Source organism: Hibiscus syriacus, unplaced genomic scaffold (assembly GCF_006381635.1).
Source record: "Hibiscus syriacus cultivar Baekdansim isolate YM2019G1 unplaced genomic scaffold, ASM638163v2 tig00110717_pilon, whole genome shotgun sequence".
NCBI classification, from domain to species: domain Eukaryota; kingdom Viridiplantae; phylum Streptophyta; class Magnoliopsida; order Malvales; family Malvaceae; genus Hibiscus; species Hibiscus syriacus.
The window spans coordinates 149,102-169,414 of NW_024062836.1; the positions used below are offsets into that span (position 1 = coordinate 149,102).

A 20,313-nucleotide genomic window follows, 5' to 3' on the forward strand; every position below is an offset into this window, starting at 1 on the left:
CCGCCCAAAAAAACTCATATTTGAGGTGCGAGTGAAGCTCCTTTAATTCCAATTTTGGCGCTTGCAAAATTGAAGGAAAAAGGTTTAGTTCTAGAGGGTATTAGGCGAAAATTAGAAATAGATGAAAGAGTAGAAATAATTTCGCCAAACTCATTATCATCGAGATCTGCCAATTCCCTACAAATATCATTAGACAAATTAGTCTTAAAAAATCAACAACTAACAGATATATAATATCGACAAAATTTAACCTTTCGACCGTATTCGGATACTTCATAGCTTTGTATACATCCAACTTAATGACTTCCCCATTGAACTCCATGGTCAAGATGCCACTGCAGACATCAATTTTGGTATGTGCCATGGACAAGAAAGGTTGCCCAAGTAGGATCTCGGACTCGGCATTGTTGCGATCACTTTCCATATCGATTATGTAAAAATCATCATGCAAAATAAGATCATTTACCTTAACAAGGACGTTTTTTAGAAATCCCTCGGGGTAGATTGTTGATCGATTGCTAACTGGACTGTGACCCTCGTTTCCTTCAACGGTTTGCTTGAAATCTTGTTGTAGACGTACAACGGCATCACATTGATGGATGCGCCTAAGTCACACATAGCTCTCTTGATTCCAACGTTCCCGATCTTACAAGGTATGACAAACATGCCTTTATCTTTTTATTTCAGTGGAAAAATAGTCGAAACGTTCTCGCCATGGTTCACTCTTTCGTTTCTGATTAATAGCCTTCGATTCGTGCACAAATATTTCAAGAACTTCCTATACTTAGGCACTTTTAGAATCACATCAAAAAGTGGAATATTGATTTCCACTTTCTTAAATATATCAAGAATTTCTTTCTCCTATTCTTTCTTATCGCGCCTTGTAAGCCTACTAGGAAATGGAGGTGGAGTTTCATAAGTAGAAGAAAATAAAGAAGAATGAACGATTTTACCTGAATCGGCCGGAGGTAAAGATTCTTCTGCTTGTTTCTTTGGTGAGGCGCCAGCTTCCTTCTTATCGGATCTTTTCTCAGATTCTTTCATTGGTTCATGCAAGATTACAATACCACTCTGTAAAGTGATCGCGCTCACGTTTTCCCTCAGGTTTGTTTCAGTTTGAGAGTGTAATTGACCTTGAGAATCTAAACAACCAACGGTTTGGGCTAATTGGCTTATCTTTTTGTTGATTTCTTGAAGATGGGATTGCATTTTTTTTTGAAAATTTTCTTGCGAGATAGCCAATTTTTCAACAATTGATTCAATGGAGGTTTTTTTGTGGAGCTTGATTTAGAAATGGAGGTGGTCTCGGATGGAAATTCGGATTTCTATTTTCACAACTCAAATTTGGGTGATCTCTCCAACCGGGATTAAATGTGTTACGGTAGTGACATGGGCGTCTGACTTATCTTGCAATATAAAAGATAATAGTTTGTCGGATGATCTAGTAAGGTGCAAATTTCACAGACCTTTGTGGCTCCAATTTTTCCCGTATTAGCGAATTCAAGATATTAGTTAATTTGTTTATCTTATTTTCCAATGAAACATTATTTATTTTATGAACCCATTGACTGGGTTCACTCGAAGAATCGAATTGTTATGAATTTACGGCCATGGTATATATTAGAGTTCTCGCAGCTTTCGGGGTCATGTTGATGAGAGTGCCACCACTAGTGGCATCCACCATTTTTCTATTGACCAGAAGCATGCCTTCATAAAGATACTGAATGAGAGTTTGTTCGGATAGGCCATGTTGCGGACAACTGGCACATAATTTTTAAAATCTCTCACAATAATGATAGAGAGTTAAAACAATCAGATTAAAACTGGAAAATCCTGACTCAAAAATTGTTTCATCGAGAATCGTATCCGATATCGTATTTCCTTAGCAGACCACCACTAAGAGTGTTCACAGGAAGTCGAATTGCCACAAGCGAATCCTTCCTTCCAACTGTATATTAAACGTTATCTAGACCAACGAACTATTTTTTATTTGAAAAAAGTTTAAAATTGTAGTAAGGTCGATTGCCAAACTATCTAATCAGAAAGACGAAAATGTATCCTGAAGGGATTTAAGCGATATTCAATTCTTACACATGGAATCGATATGCACTAGCCCTCGACTTAAAGGAAATTAACTAAGAATGATATTGATTATCATACTTAGCATAGGTTTGTAGAATAAAAATAACTTGGGAAAAGTAAAAAAAAAAAGTAAAAAGGAAAATGGAGACTTTAATTAAAATAGAAAAATGCCGAAAAACAAAAGTAAGAAAATGTTATCCCTCAAGCCTTACTCATGAAGGGTATTTATACGTTTGTGTGATCCTAAAAATAACTAAGATAATTCAAAATAAAATTCTAAATAATCCTAAAAGAGAATTCCAATTCAAATGTTTTGAAATTAATTAAACAAAATGAAAATCCTAAAATCTCTCTCTAGAATCGTGTTCAATGATTGTGTTTCCAGAATCTTCTAGCACCTTCCATATACTGCCATGTAAGTTCCGCGTCGTGTCCATGCCTTCAGTCATGACAAGAAAATAATAATAAAATGCATAATTCATCCTTTTACTGTCAATTCCAGTAAGTTGTCACATGCACAGAAAAATAAACAAAAACAACACAATTCAACAGTGATAAGTTCATAAAATAAAGAAATTAGCAATTTAAAAGAATCAATTCTAGGCACTAATTAATAATTTATTTTTATTTTTAAAATTTTAAATTTATTCGTTTTAATATAAAATTATGTGTTTGTATATGTCAATATTTATGAATCGGTTGATGTTTTCAATGCTATCTTTTATTTTGTCTATTTATTTCAATATCTGAGCCGTTTTCTGCATGGATTTAGTTCACTTGCTACATATTCCAATATCAGTTCTTATTTATTTATTAAAAAGAAACTCTGAGTGTCGCAACCGTCTTTCGGTTGGGCCCCGGAATTGGGCTTCGACTTAGGAAAATGGATTGGAGTCGCCACCGATCATTTATTTAAAAATAAATAGGTTGATCGGATACCCTATTTCTTACCTGATCTGCATCTTACCAGAAATATGTCGGGCTCGGGAGTCGGTTACGGTCAAGGAAGGATTAGCACCCTTGAACCGCCCTTTCGGTACTACGTAATTTCCAGTTGTCTTAATTAAGAAAAATAACAAGTTAAATTAAAAGGTAAAGTTTCGACCCCAATTACTTACCCTTTATTGATTTGAAAATATCCTTAAAAAATCGAGAAATGTGTTAGATAAACAAGGTAAATAAAACAAATAAGGTAAAAGGGAAAAATAAAATAAATAAAATAAATAAATAAGATAAAGGAAAAAAAATAGTAAAGTAATAATTATATATAGTAATATTTGAAAAAGGAAATATATATATATATATATATATATATATATATATACATCAAAGTATTAAAAAATAGAAAAGTTACCCTCTCACTTCACCGAAAGTGATGGGCTTTAGTCAGAAATAAGACAAAAAATGGGTCCTCTAGGTTAGTAATATATAATATAATGTTTAATAATAATAATGATAAAGACACATGATTTTTTAAAAAATAATATAATAATAATAAATAAAAAAACGAAAATAATAATATATATATATATATAAAGTTATAAGATATATTACGTAAATAAAAAAATAATCAAATAAAAATAATTAAGAATATATATATATATTAATAATAGGTATATAAATCAACCATTAAAAGTATAAAAAATATATGACTAGATAAAGATAATTACAATATATAGTAATAATAGACTTATAAGTAGAATATTAAAGAAATATATATATATATATATATATATATATATATATATATATATATATATATATATATATATATATATATAATATAATAATAATAAATAATAAAATAAATAATAAATAAAGGGACTAATATAGATTTTTAAAAAGCTCTTCCCCTCCTTTAACCGAAAATCAAACCGGTTTTTCAAAATAAGCCTCGGGGTAGATCTAGGTTCGAAACTTCGAAACCCTACCCATTTTGGTCATCGGCGCAACCCACGTTTTGGGTTATTCGAATCAAATCTCAAGAAAAATAACGTGCACATGCAAAAGAAAGAAAAAAGAAAATGCTACCTTTTATTTCCTTTTCGAATCCTTTACAATAGCTTTGCCTTTGTATCTTCCCGTGCTTTCCTCTATGTTTTGTGTGTAAATCGTGTCCTCAAATGGTGAGTTACAATGGCTATTTATAGTGCTTGTAGATCCTATCTTTAAGAATTTAAATAATAGTAGAACTCTATCATATTTTTTGAATCCTAACAAAATTCTATCATATCTTTAGGAGTTTGAATTCTAGTAGGACGAAAAGGTGTGTTGACAGCTGCCCCTCTTTGCCCATAGTCGTATAACGGGGATAGGGCAAAGATTAAAAGACACACTTTTCGTTCGGTGGAGTTGAAAATTGACTCTGATGTTTCAATAACTCCCTGTCGAATTGAGTTACGGATGACTCCTCCATCGTGAAGTCGAGTTCATCTTGAAATGATATGAAATTAAAGCCGTAGTTCGGAATTTGAATCAACACGTGGCTTCCCGTTACCCTGCGGTCTTCTTCTCGGTTTAAAGACCTTGGATCGGAATCGAACTCAGAAATCTTCATTGACAGATAGCTTTTTCTTGACTTAAGCTATGCTGTTTGAAAATGGTTGCTTGTCACTAAGGCACGGCTAACCCAGGTCCTCTTCTCGACTTGAAAACCTCGACTGCAACCGGAAAGTAGTGTGATTGATGTGTCATCGAGCTGAATGGAGTCGAACTCGACAATTTTGATGGCAGATAATCTTTCTTTGAGTTGGATATCCTTCGTCGTGAAGTTGAAATCCAAGTAAGTAGCATTGTTCCAAGTCCAATATCCTCCGTCGTGAAGTTGAAATTGGCTCTAGAACCGGGAAATTGTTTGTTGACAACCAGCCGTCCCTTTGTTGTGAAGTTGAACTTGTGTTGTCTCGAGTCCAATATCCTTCGTTGTGAAGTTGAAATTGAATCTGAATGAAATTTTGTTGACAAGCAGCGGTCCCTTCGTCGTGAAGTTGAACTTGCGTTGTCTGGAGTCCAATATCTTTCGTTGTGAAGTTGAAATTGGCTCTGGGATTGGGAAGTTGTTGTTGACAAACAGCGGTCCCTTCGTCGTGAAGTTGAACTTGCATTGTCTGGAGTCCAATATCCTTCGTTGTGAAGTTGAAATTGGCTCTGAATGAAATTTTGCTGACAAGCAGCGGTCCCTTCGTCGTGAAGTTGAACTTGCGTTGTCTGGAGTCCAATATCCTTCGCTGTGAAGTTGAAATTGGCTCTGAATGAAATTTTGTTGACAAGCAGCGGTCCCTTCGTCGTGAAGTTGAACTTGCGTTGTCTGGAGTCCAATATCCTTCGTTGTGAAGTTGAAATTGGCTCTGAGATTGGAAAGTTGTTGTTGACAAGCAGCGGTCCCTTCGTCGTGAAGTTGAACTTGCATTGTCTGGAGTCCAATATCCTTCACTGTGAAGTTGAAATTGGCTCTGAATGAAATTTTGTTGACAAGCAACGCTCCCTTCGTCGTGAAGTTGAACTTGCGTTGTCTGGAGTCCAATATCCTTCGTTGTGAAGTTGAAATTGGCTCTGAGATTGGAAAGTTGTTGTTGACAAGCAGCGGTCCCTTCGTCGTGAAGTTGAACTTGCATTGTCTGGAGTCCAATATCCTTCGTTGTGAAGTTGAAATTGGCTCTGAGATTGGGAAGTTGTTGTTGACAACCAGCGGTCCCTTCGTCGTGAAGTTGAACTTGCGTTGTCTGGAATCCAATATCCTTCGCTGTGAAGTTGAAATTGGCTCTGAAATTGGGAAATTGTTTATTGACAACCAGCGGTCCCTTCGTCGTGAAGTTGAACTTGCGTTGTCTGGAGTCCAATATCCTTCGTTGTGAAGTTGAAATTGGCTCTGAAATTGAGAAGTTGTTTGTTGACAACCAGCCGTCCCTTCGTTGTGAAGTTGAACTTGTGTTGTCTCGAGTGCCACGATATCCTCCGTCGTGGAGTTGAAATCGCGGATGGCCCCTTCGTTGTGAAGTTGAGCCTTGACTTGAATATCCTTCGTCGTGAAGTTGAAATCCAAGTATTGTATGTTGCGGGTGGACACAATTCCCTTCGCCGTGAAGTTGAAACCGTGGAGACCCCTTTATTGTGAAGTTTAGCTTCGAGCTAGATATCCTTCGTCGTGAAGTTGAAATCCACTCTCGAGCAAATTGTGTCGCTTTGAGCGCAATATCCTTCGCCGCGAAGTTGAAATTGACTCTAGCTAAAACCTGAAAAAGTTATGCATATATGTGATGCTATGGATGCAATGCTCTTAGGTGTGCCTAAAATGCATATGCAACATATGTTATCTTGGGGCTCTGGAGAGAAATCTCGATCTCCAGTTGCCTGTCTGGAATCTTGATTCTTGAATCTTCAAATTTTGATCCCTGATCTTGAATTCTTCAAATGTTCAAATCTGATGTGCACATTCTATTTTTGATTTGAGAAATACTTCTCGACCATCTCAAGTATGTGCCTGAGCTGAGTGTAACGGTTCAGATGATGCTTCAAAAGAAGTTGTCTTGAAAGAGATAGAATTCGTTTCAAGGGAAACGATCTCAAAGATATCTGTTGTTTCATGAGAAACGGTCTCAAGGGAAACAAAATTATGTTTTAAGGGAAATAAATTTGAAGATTTTGTGTTTCAAGAGTAACTGTCTCAAGGGAGACAAAATTTGTTTTAGAGGAAATAAATTCAAAGATTTTGTTTCAAGGGAAACTGTCTCAAGATAGACGAAAATTGTTTCAAGAGAAACTGTCTCAAGAGAGACAAAACTTAGTTCCAAAAGAAACTGTCTCAAGGGAAATGGTATTTGTTTCAAAGAAAACATATTCAAATATTTTGTTTCAAGGGAAATTGTCTCAAGAGAGACAAAACTCATTTCAAGGGAAATGTTTTCAATGTTTATGTTTCAAGAGAAACTGTCTCAAGGGAGAAAAAATTTTGTTTCAAGGGAAACTGTCTCAAGAGAGACAAAGTTTGTTTCAAGGGAAACTGTCTCAAGAGAGACAATGATGAGCACGATTCCCTTCGTCGTGAAGTTGAAATCGTGGGTGGCCCCTTCGTCGTGAAGTTGAGCCAGGAATTGGATATCCTTCGTCGTGAAGTTGAAATCCAACTTGAAAATACGAACTGGATCGATTCTGAATTATCTCTCGAACTCGTCTGAAGTTGATTCTAAGATCTGTCGATCTTTCAATATGTCAAATTGGTTGAAGTGTAGCTTCTTGCTGCTGAGTTAAGCAACCAACATAAATCTTTAAAGGTGCTTTTGATTCGAGTATCCTTCGTCTTGAAGTCGAAACTTGACTTTAAAATCTGCAAAAATTATGTATGTGGGAAAAAATGATGCTCTAAAATGTATGCATAAGATGCATATAACATGAATTGGTTATATTTTATCTCTTGAAAAAGGCCTGATAATTCGCATTAGGATGTTGAATCCCCAAAGATGCCTAAAAAAATGCTCCAATATTTCATGTTGAATCTTCAAAGATGCCCCAAATGTTCCTCATTTCTTGCTTCAGCATTGATTCTGAGCATGAGTTTTGTGTCTAAGAGTCACATGTCATTTACCAAGATCCACTCTAGAGAGACTGTCTTGTTTGAAAAAAATGTTTTTCTTTCTCTTTTAATATCAATTAAAAGAGTTTCAAAAAATGTTTAATCCCAAGTTTTAAAAATATTGCCCCTTTCACGGTTTTACAATTGAGACAAATCATAAAACTAGAGTTCATTGGATATCAAAGAATTAATTATAATGTTAATCCTTCAATAAATTATAGTTATTTGACAAGTGTCAAGATCAAAGCTATCTTTGATAGATGGTCAAGTAAGGAAAGGATAAAAAGTCTCAGGTCATTGTGTTTGGTCAAAGGTTTGGCATTTGATGCTCAAAGGTTTGGTATTTGATGCTCAAAGGATTGATGGGGTAGCTTGCATGCTTCTCTACTGGAAGTGTTCTCTGACTCCCAACCTTCGTTGTCACACTCGGATTGTGCGATGCCTTATCAAGGAATTTGTGTGATCGCTTCAGTTGCACAATTTTTATATTCGAGCCGCCTTTTCAGGTTTTCAACTCGAATCCTCCTTTGGTTTCAAGACGTTATTCAGGATTTATGTCTTGAACCCCCCTTTGTTATTTTTCTCTACCATACATTAATTACATTGTTTTTTTGCAAACAAAGATTAATCCTGATGGGCGGGATGAAATCTGAAGATAGTCTCTTCTGTTTAGAAATCCATGTATGATTAGAAGGGACTTTTAAGGCACATAATGTAGGCCAGGGTTCGTGGTTAGGAAAGAAAAGGATAAATAGGCCCAAATAAGTGTTTCAGGGTATTGAACCAAGGATCAATTCATTCTGATGCCATCAATCTTGTCTTGCTCAAAATGTCTCTTTCTCTTGATGCTCTATGATCTTTGAGTGAAGGGATTCAGTGATTCGGGAATGATTGTGCTTGATCAATCTCATTGAAGCTTGATACACCATTTGTCTTTAGGGAATTTTGCATGTACTTTTTGTTCCCTTTTTTATTTTTGTTCTTTCTTTTTTGTTCTTGTTTTTTCCTTTTTTGCTTCTTTTTTTTTTCTTTTTGCCCTTTTTGTTCTGATTGAATCATCGCACTTGGCATTTGGTTCACCTTTCGGTATCTCATCTGAATCAATGTCTTCGGCAAGCGCCTTACAGTTTTCAGAAGAATGTTTGGGAATCCTTATGTGGCAACAACTTCAACATCGTAGCCCTTAGGAGATGGGTACTCTTTTCTCAGATCATCCTGGCAGGCTTAGTCCTACAATCAGCTGATCCAGCTCCCCCTGTACTGATTTCAGTTTTTCTTTAATTGTTAAAATCTGGCTTCCATGTGGTGTAATGTGGTTAATACCACTTCATCGAATCCTCCGTGATTTAATTTCATGTTTATAAAAATGCTTAAAAATGTAGATGAAGATGCAAGAATGCAAGAATGCATGAAATGTTCGAGGCATTGATCCAAGAAATGTGACTGTTATTATGAATAATCCTTATTGGGGACAAAAATGTTTTATCTTTTAAGAGAAAAAAATATCCTGACAGCTTCTGACATGTTGACTAGTCTTCTGCTTTCGTCTTTCACTGGTTGAATAACCTGTCGAACCGCTCCGGCCTCTCTGGATGAACCGTGAAAATGTTGAGTTGTTTTTTTGTACTGGTCCAAGAAGTCTCGAATGATCGCATCTCGAGCATTAACTTTTGTTGAGCCTGTTCCCAACGAATTCGTCATTGGAGCCCTTAATTGATAGGAACTATGTGAAGTTCATTAATATGTTTCTTGAATTCGCCGGCAGTGGTCTTCAATTTCAGCTATCATTTTGCCATTGTTGTGTTCAAAGGGACTTCCGTGATACATAACCTTCATCTTGCCCCTACAACCTCTGCCAGTCAGTTCTTCAAGATAAGCTTTCATTGTGCTTGATGTAGACCCGGTTCATTTTGGGTCTTTTATAATGCAGCAGAGTGATATACTCTTCAATTGTGGGCACCACATCTTCTGGATTGAATGTGACACATAGTCGCCTTGTAGACTATCCTCTGTATTTTCATCTCTTGTATTACAACACCTTTGTCCATGGATTCAGATTATTCGAGTTTTAACAAACACGTTTTTGGTGGATCAACACCTCTTTCGAATGATGCAAATGATAAAAAAATAAAATAAAATAAAGATGAAAAGAGTTAGTGAGGTGAAAAATAATCAAAAACGATCATAAAAATGAAAGTCCTACCCCACATGATATCTACCTCACATGCTTATTATTCCTACCCGAACATGATCTCTATCCCGCAAGTTGATTTTGAACAAGTCCTAACCGCATATTTATCTAGTTCGCATGCTTTGAACAGAAAGTAAAGCATGAAATAATTCTGGCATCCTAAGGTTTGAAATGAGGTTTTGGGGTAGGCTCTAATTCTTCAAAGTCTCAAGGTTTAGGTGCTAAAAATGGTACCCGAGTTCTCCTTGTTGGTGCCCCCTTGGGCTTGCCAGACCCTTAGTCCTAAACCCATCACAGGCTCATGTGGACTAAGTTAAACTCGAGAGGACACATTCCCTTATGTCTATGCGGAGAATAAATTCACACGAAGACATAAGGTATATGAATCCCGAAGGCTACTTGCTAGGCATATGCGGTGAATAAATTCACACGAATGCGTCGCTTTCACCCCCACTTAAAACGGGTTTGGAGCTCGGGTTTAGAGCCTTAGATGAAAAAATACTTTAAGGGCTGAAATCATTGAGAAAACGGTTAGTACAACTATTTACGCGAAAAAATATAATCAAAAGTAAGCAATAAGGATCGAAATGTTACCTTAAAATTTAAACTTACCCTTTTCGTTGAAAAGACAACTGGAAATTATCTTAGCCTGACTCACTTACCTGTGTCCCCAGCGGAGTCGCCAAGCTGTCGCAACCGTCTTTCGGTTGGGCCCCGGAATTGGGCTTCGACTTAGGAAAATGGATTGGAGTCGTCACCGATCATTTATTTAAAAATAAATAGGTTGATCGGATACCCTATTTCTTACCTGATCTGCATCTTACCAGAAATATGTCGGGCTCGGGAGTCGGTTACGGTCAAGGAAGGATTAGCACCCTTGAACCGCCCTTTCGGTACTACGTAATTTCCAGTTGTCTTAATTAAGAAAAATAACAAGTTAAATTAAAAGGTAAAGTTTCGACCCCAATTACTTACCCTTTATTGATTTGAAAATATCCTTAAAAAATCGAGAAATGTGTTAGATAAACAAGGTAAATAAAACAAATAAGGTAAAAGGGAAAAATAAAATAAATAAAATAAATAAGATAAAGGAAAAAAATAGTAAAGTAATAATTATATAGTAATATTTGAAAAAGGAAATATATATATATATATATATATATATATACATCAAAGTATTAAAAAATAGAAAAGTTACCCTCTCACTTCACCGAAAGTGAGGGGCTTTAGTCAGAAATAAGACAAAAAATGGGTCCTCTAGGTTAGTAATATATAATAAATGTTTAATAATAATAATGATAAAGACACAAGATTTTTTAAAAAATAATATAATAATAAATAAAAAAAAGAAAATAATAATATATATATATATATAAAGTTATAAGATATATTACGTAAATAAAAAAATAATCAAATAAAAATAATTAAGAATATATATATATATATATATATATATAATAATAGGTATATAAATCAACCATTAAAAGTATAAAAAATATATGACTAGATAAAGATAATTACAATATATAGTAATAATAGACTTATAAGTAGAATATTAAAGAAATATATATATATATATATATATATATATATATATATATATATATATATATATATAATAATAATAACATAAATAATAAAAATAAATGAATAAAATATCCATATAATAAATAAAGGGACTAATATAGATTTTTAAAAAGCTCTTCCCCTCCTTTAACCGAAAATCAAACCGGTTTTTCAAAATAAGCCTCGGGGTAGATCTAGGTTCGAAACTTCGAAACCCTACCCATTTTGGTCATCGGCGCAACCCACGTTTTGGGTTATTCGAATCAAATCTCAAGAAAAATAACGTGCACATGCAAAAGAAAGAAAAAAGAAAATGCTACCTTTTATTTCCTTTTCGAATCCTTTACAATAGCTTTGCCTTTGTATCTTCCCGTGCTTTCCTCTATGTTTTGTGTGTAAATCGTGTCCTCAAATGGTGAGTTACAATGGCTATTTATAGTGCTTGTAGATCCTATCTTTAAGAATTTAAATAATAGTAGAACTCTATCATATTTTTTGAATACTAACAAAATTCTATCCTATCTTTAGGAGTTTGAATTCTAGTAGGACGAAAAAGTGTGTTGACACTGAGGATAGAATTTGTTTCATGACAGACTATGTTTCAGTTGCTGATGAAGTCATTTGTTTGGAAGGATGTAAGAGATTTGGGTTCCGTAGATTCATTCTCGCTTTTAGTATGAGCCTTAGACCTGTTTGTTGTTTCTTTCTGCCTTATTCTGATAGTGTGCAGTGTACTACTGCTACTATTATTTTAATATTTTTTGCAGTAACTAACGAATTTAATTTATTGTTCTTTTTCATTGTAATCATTCATAAAGCGATATTCCATGTAAATCCGAGGCTCAGAATTTTAGAAAGCTGGCTAGTGATTAATTAATTACTTAAATATTGATATCATGTAACAGTAGGTTAAAGTTATTTATGAAGAAATTAAATGATAAACCTTTATAATAACGAGAATACTTCGTTAATAATTTGCTCTCTTGCAAATTTTTCTACCTACTCTTGTTTTCTTGTGAGCGTGTACTAGGCACGGTTTTTAGAATCGGACCGGTTAGCGAACCGGTCATGCTACCGGTTCACTGGTTTAACCGGTCGAATCGGTTCGATTGGTCGAAAGAACCGGACGACGTCATAATTATTTAAAAAATTAAATAAAAATATAAAAAAATATTTAATAAAAAATAATTTTTTATATCACAATTTATATTCAAAGCAAGTCATAATATATATAAGTTAAAAACCATAAAATCAAGTGAAACAAAATGATTCAAATTAACTACAACTAATATTTGAGGTAAAACATATTAAATAATAAATATAATTATATAACTATAATTAAAAAATAAATTTGGGGCTAAAAAATCATAACAAAATGATATTGTTTGGTTTAATTTTTTTTGAAAACAATCTCACATGGCTAAGAAACATAGAAGATCATCCCAACTAACTTCTATAAATAATAGAGGTAATTTGACATTCAAAATCATCGAGCCTTTTGGTGAGCATTGAGTGAACTATCTTTTACTTCAATCAAGTTCGAATTTTAGGCTTCAATCGAGCTTCTAAATTTTTTTTGAGTTCAAGCCTTTTCGAATTCAAGTTTCAATATTATATTTCGAGTTCGAGTTAAACTTCATAATTTTTAGCTCGTGAGTTTGAGTCGAGTTGAGTTTACTTTTAAAATTTTCAAGTTCGAGTCGAGCTCAGCAATACTCGAGTTCGACTTGACTCGTTTAACAAACGACGTCGTTTGATTTAATTTTTTTAAAAAAAACAAAAAATGCGGTTTTTTCTGGTTTTCAGCCGATCCGGTTTGAACGGTTCAGCGGTTCTGGTCGGTTCACTAGTAGCGGTTCAATCGGTCTAGATTGAACCGGACTAGGCAACAGTTCCCGATTGAACCGGTCGGTCCGATCCGGTCCGGTTTTCAAAACACTAGTACTAGGCTGAGCAATTAAGTAGTCAATGGAGATGAGATTTGGTAAATGCAATTAAAGTAAATAATTCTTACAAGCTTGTAGATTCACTACAACAAAACTGTACATTTGCGGCGTTTTTTTTACATATAGCGGAGTTTTTAAACGCCGCAGAAAACACCCGCGGCGCTATGATAAACGTCGCAAAAAGCGCCTCTGAAAATAGCGCCGCTAAAATTCGCGGCGTTTGGTAACAAAAAAACGCCGCAATAGGTAAAGATATACAGCGGCGTTTGTCCAACAAACGCCGTAATAGGTGTTGATATTTAGCGACATTTTTCCCACAAATGCTGCAATAGGTTTTGAGATTTAGCGGCGTTTGTCCAACAAACGCCGCAATAGGTGTTGATATTTAGCGGCGTTTTTTCCACAAACGGCGCAATAGGTCTTGAGATTTAGCGGCGTTTTGACACAAACGCCGCAATAGGTCTTGAGATTTAGCGATGTTTTTCTCACAAACGCCGCAAAAGATCTTGTATATAGCGGCGTTTTTTAGAACAAACGCCGCAAAATGTCATATCTATATCGGCGTTTTAAGATAAAAACGCCGCTAATTACCTCTCTATAGCTAAGAGAAATTGATTTTGCAAATTAAAACTAATTTGTCAAATGTTGTTTTCTACTCTTTTAATACCCAAAATGTTTTGGTTTATGTAATATCTGTTTCTCATTGAGTGACCTTAATTATTAAAGGGAATGTTGTTCTTTTTTGAGATCTTAGATTCGAACAACTACACTTACAGTGTATGTACAATATTAATGGTTAAAATAATTATTAACAGATATTATTTTATAATCAACTTATGCTATTGAATAGTATACATTTTTCCTTTATTTTGGGAGCAATAACTTCACAACCAGCAAACAAAGAAACTAAACCAACATACCAAAATGATTAATTCGCCACCTATTTATAGCAATTTAAAGGGAGAAAACACCAAATCGAAATTTATTAAAAGAGAAATGAGAAAAGGGTCTGAACATGCATGCACGACAGGCTTTTAACATGGTTTTAGTAAAAGGCAACTTGTTTAAGTCTTTAACTTTTTTCCCCAAAAGAAAAAATCTTTTGAATACCGTCTCATATCGTTTAAAACCGAATCTGGGTTTCACTGAATCAGTCGACAAACACTGATTTCTTTTATTTTCTTTCTTGAGTTTGAGAATCTAATAATTAAGGCGGCTAAAGCCTAAGAAAAATGGAGATGGTAATGTCCCCTTTGCTCTTTCACTTTCAGCGGAGGAACCAGACGCCGGAGTCGAGGTTTGAATCATTGCCGCTCAAGTTCCCAGCTTCGCTACCTCTTCCACTTCCCTATATATTACATACCATAAATTCAATTAATGTTGTATTAATTACATAACTAATTAAAATGCATAACTTATCAATTAACTTCTAGGTTTAGTTTCGAAAGAAAAAAACACATAATTCATAAACAAGTATAATCCTCGATTTTAAAAGATATAGTAATTTACAGACATTGTAGAAAAAAAAACACATAATTCATAAACAAGTATAATCCTCGATTTTAAAAGATATAGTAATTTACGGACATTGTAGACAGATACATACACATACACATGATTTTATGTTAAGGTTGCAAACTTAAAAAAATTATATTAGAAATTTAAGGGTACGACCTTATGAAGATATATTAGAAATTTATAAGATGCGGAATTGGTTCATCAATAGAAAATAAAAAAAAAATCTAAATTATATATGGTTTTGAAATTTCAGGAGTGCAATTGCATCCTGCATCCTGCATCCCTAGGTCCATTTTTTTATTATAGAAAATTATTTAAAAATTAAAATCATATAACATTTATCAAGATTTAAATGTATTTATCGAAGCCAAAAAAATCATTTTCCCTTATTTTCCTTCCTTTTACTCAAATCCTAACACAAGGTTAATTAACTTGCATGTTATGTATCCAAATCATTCTCTTCTTATGGATTAATAAACAGTATAAGATATCATCATCATCATCATGTATGTTGGTCTTACCTGCTGTATGATGTTCATATTCCTGGGAGGGAAATTTGCATTGACAATCCCCGACGTCGATGGACGGTACATATTTTCATCAATATGCTCTTGAAGAAGAAGATATCTCATCGGAGATGGTAAATTTCTGCACACATCAAAATGAGATGTAAAATGTGTGTGAGGTACAGTAAATAACTTGAGAAATATTAACAAAAGGCTTCATTAAAACCTTGGAGGTTGCTGAAGTCCATTTGATTCATCAGTAAAATTTACTGGAGCTTGAAGATTGGCGTGTGATGTCCAGTTCATCAAATTGTAGTTCAAACTTCTCGGTATCATAGCCCCCGCACTTACATTTTGTGCATGAAATGCATTCTAAACACCAAAGCCAGAAAGGACATCAGAAAACTTGTGATTATGGTGCCTTTCACCCAATCTAATCCCTAGAATCACACAACTCTAACCTATAATAATCTATATGCATGCCATAACTTTTAACTAGTGTTAATTGCATATTTGAAATTACTCCATAAGATAAAAAAAACATTCTAATTGAATCATTAAATTAAAATATTGCTCCAATCAAGCCTTTTTGTCAAGTATTTAATTAACTAGTTTTGAGGATTTTAAATGCCAGGCATAGCAATGAAGAAAGAGAGCATAGTATCAAGCATGATTAGGTATAAATCGATTAAACAAATAGATTTTAATGATATTCGTGGATTTTTTCCAAATTAATTGACAAGGGTCTAAGTTCTTTTAAGGCTAGTGTAACCAAATGATTGTGAGGAAGAACGAAAATAGATATGATAACCCTAAAATTAATAAGTAGATGTTGATGGCTTGATTTTACAAAGAATTAAAGAAAATAAAAGTATATAATTAAAAGTAAGGGAAGAAAAGACTCTTTAAGGGATCAAGGATGTAATTTGATCAAGACTGACTTTGAAAAACTTAAAAAAAAAAAAATCAGAGTGCAAATGGAGGAAAGAGGTGCAATCACCTTTTAAAAAAGACAAAAAATACATGGATGAATTTGTTATTTATCAAAATATTTTAATTATCTGAGAATTTTGTATAAAATCATACACGAGATTAATAAAGTCATCAAATTATAAGAAATCATGATAATAAATTGATCATCAACTAATGGATCAGTTTGAAATCAGGGTTTATGAATTATGGTCGTTAATGATGTAGTTAGTAAACTTAAGTTGAATTAATGTTTATGGTTTCTTCTCTCAATCTTTACTTGAGAGGGAATAAAAAAAAAGTACAAAATCAAAATTGAGATGACAAATATATGTGAATGTGTCGTGTGAGTAAAAAACTATCAAATAAGATGTTGTAATAAATTATTTAAAATGACATATTGTATTAAATATGAACATCACTAACATATCATCACTTTTCGCTCATATATATATATAGCCCTAAAGATATAGTATGAATTCAATTTGTATGTTTTTCTTAAATGGGATTTACATAGGAATTTATAGATTGTACATCAAGAGTGACAGTGGTAAGATTCGAATTTGACCTTACAAACTCAAATTCTTAAATCCCAACCACTCGTGCCAACCCTAATTGATGAATTAATGATTTTTTTTAACCATGAATAAGTAGTAGCAGACTAGCAGTAATGGGTAAGTTCTAGGGTTTATACCTGGCGGGGCAGAAAGGTAAGTCCAAAATCCTGTGAGGTTGGTTGAACAATCCGATTTGCTTCTAGAAACGTCTGCAAAATCAGAAACGAGAAACATTCACGTATAAAGATTTCAAGTGTAAAGAAAGGAATTTGAACTTCAATGGGGGTGTATTATACGTGCCTTGCGAAAATGGACAAGCTTCAAGGTCTCTTCCAGCATCATTTCATAGTATGAAGCCTCATTCATTGATGTAATACAGCTGGGATTTCTCAGAAAAGACCTAAAAAAAACAATCCATTTCTCGTTACATCATAGTGAGAAATAATTCAAGGACCATTACGTATTTAATTTGATTTTTCCATACTGTAGCTGTCTCTCCACATCTTCCACCTGAGCACCGCATATCAGTATGTCTTCCTGGATTTCCTGCACCATTAATTCTTACGATTATACATTAAAAAAAAGACTTTAACTTTCCACTTACCGTTCTTTCACTCACGAACAAACATATAATTTTATGTTAGAATAGAATAACTTACAAGATTTTAGAGAGGTAAAAATATCTTATTAATAGAATATATAAAGAAAATATTTAAATATTTAATAATTTAAAATTTATAGGGAACCGATCCTTCTGCCAAACCCAAACTCCACTCGGTTAGTCCCTACTTATAGTATTTCATCGCATACCTTCAATTGGGTGTCGAAGCCTCTGTCGCTCCTGTAATACAAGGAAGTAAAAGACATCATCAATCGGTCACCATTAGACTTAAGAATAGAGGTATTTAATTTAATCCAAGGAGAAGCCAAACCTGTAGATGGTGGAGCGATCGTAATAACCTGCTTCAAGGCTCATCTGAGTGATAATGCGTCGGATCAACTGAAACAAATTATATAGAATTTCTCTTATATGTAAACTTCTACTGAAATTTCTTAATTATTTTCTAGTTAAATAGTTTGGAAACAAAGAAGGGTTCGTTACCTCTTGATTTTCCACCCTTCCAATAATAATTCACGGTTCATCACAAAAATTAAAAATAAAAGTCAGCAAAAAATTGTTGTTAAGGAGATCTTTTATATATATACTATAATCAAATTTAAATAAATATATTGATTATTGATTCAATGATAATTTAAAATCGATCGAACAATCCAATCATTAAACCGACGTAATAAACAAAAATTAAATATTAATAAATGTGTGCACGCGTGCGTGTGTGCGCGCGCGCTTATATATCAATCTAAGATTTTCTTCCTTTTGAGTATTTTACTATATTATATGAAATCAATTACAACACGACAAAATACGGGAAAACAATCAAACATTCGTGCAAAAAATGTAAATACTCAAATTTATAAAATACAAATTATTAATATATAAACTTTTATACAAATATAGAATATCTTAATAAAAATTATTGTTTAATTTCTTCATCCATTACTATTTATTTAGAAAATTGTTATAAAATTTTCAATCAAAAGAAGAAAAAATCTTACCATCCACGTCGACGAGCAGGAAGTTCAATGTAACGAGCAAAAATTTCTTCGAATCTACACAAAATCCAAAATCAAATCACAAATAAATAAATAAAACAAAATTGAAGGAATTATCCAAAAAAAACAATATATTAATGAGTAAAATGAGATATTCACATAAGATCAAAGCTCAATGAGGGGCTATGAATCATAGATCATAAAACAAAAGAAGAAAAGGAGAAAACCAGACCTTTTCTTGGCATCGAAAAGGAAGAGTTTTCCAGCTGGAGAAAAGATAAGAAGGGCAACCTCCACATCACAAAGAGTGGAAAGCTCATAAGCTTTCTTGACAAGCCCACTTTTTCTTTTGGCGAAAGTTATATGCCTATAAGTTTTGTTCTCTATTTTTTTCATCTGCACTTTAACCCTACCCATTTCTCTCTTAATTCTAGGTTTCTCTTTTCAACTATCATATTTATATATCAGAAAAAGGGGGTTTTATTCTCCCCCTCTTTACTTTTGTGCAGGTCCACTAGAATACAGATTAAAGTGTAGTAAATTTAATCCCTTCTGTAACTTTATTGGTGCCATGCAAGAAGTGCAACAACTTTGGTTTCTTCTATTTAAGCAGATTCTTTTATTAAAGAGGTTTTAAAGATACAGAGCAGCAATCCTTTGTCTAAACTAATCCCCCATTCACATTTCCATCTATATACTGTATCATATATAACAACGTTTCCACGCGTTTAATAGTATCGGTTGATTATAATATGATAGTATTTGTTTAAAATATTTTTTTAATTTATTGACAAGGCACACGCAACTGTTTAAATCCAAAACCTTTAGAGAAAACAATATTTTCTTATAACTTTCCATGTGTTTTTGGTATTCTTACTGAGGCTAGTTGATAAGTTCACATTTTTTGTAACTTTCAATTTTAGGATAATCGAGCTGTCACCGGTAATAGGATGACAAATCATCCTAAATAATATTAAAAAATAATTATTGTTGGTTTTAATTAAGATAACATTAATTAGAATATTAAATAAGTGACAATTTTATAGGGATCCAATACTCGTATGTCGACGTATCAGCTTGAGCACCTCTCTAGCGGGCTTCGCCATCTCGTAGCCTCATATTTATCTACAACCTCAAATAACCAAAAGTCTAAAGTTAAGATCACAATTTATGAAAATTGCTAAAATAGTTGTGGCTTAATTTTTTAGAAAAATCTTTTTCTTATATGTTGAGTTCTATGCACGAAGAATTTTTTTTTATTTGTTCATGTGGTTTTTGTGGGCATCATAGTAAGTCTCGTGTTTTAAAATAAAATAATTCAATGACATTGAATGTGATAACTCACCCTGGATTGGAGGTGTTTATCGAGCGAATCAATCATGAGTTAAACAATACCTTGGCTCAAAAATTATTCTACTCATGTTCGATACTTGATAAATTTGATAAAATTCTACACGAATTGTACTTATTAAAAAACTCATTGCTCGAATCTACTCGTTGCTTGTTAAGTTCTCCATAATTTTATGTAAAATGTAATAATACTATTGATAGCTTCATATAAACATAAAATAGCAAATTTAACAAAAAAAATGATCACAAAAATGTGTGAAGAAATTTTAAATTTTAAATTTCAAATAATAATTCACAAATACATCAAACTAACATATTAAAATCAATGTAACAATCTACTGTTCTTGAAAAAGTTAAGTTAATATAATTTTTAATGAGACATTTTACTTTGATCTTACCTTCATATTACTCTTGATTGAATTTAATTTAATATTGGAATGAATTT

General features: G+C 33.3%; 1 protein-coding gene across 1 annotated transcript; it reads right to left on the minus strand.

Annotated features, from left to right (window-relative positions):
• Window positions 1–14,621: 14,621 nt before the first annotated feature.
• Window positions 14,622–18,936, minus strand: LOC120138965 (agamous-like MADS-box protein AGL104). Its single transcript, XM_039154342.1, has 11 exons — window positions 18,751–18,936; window positions 18,522–18,575; window positions 18,007–18,022; window positions 17,837–17,904; window positions 17,715–17,745; window positions 17,389–17,450; window positions 17,205–17,304; window positions 17,042–17,113; window positions 15,605–15,750; window positions 15,394–15,520; window positions 14,622–14,702 (listed from the first exon to the last, which is right to left on the minus strand). The coding sequence occupies exons 1-11, from the start codon at window positions 18,933–18,935 to the stop codon at window positions 14,622–14,624; spliced, it is 942 nt and encodes a 313-aa protein (XP_039010273.1). The 5' UTR covers window position 18,936.
• Between the last annotated feature and the right edge of the window lie 1,377 nt (window positions 18,937–20,313).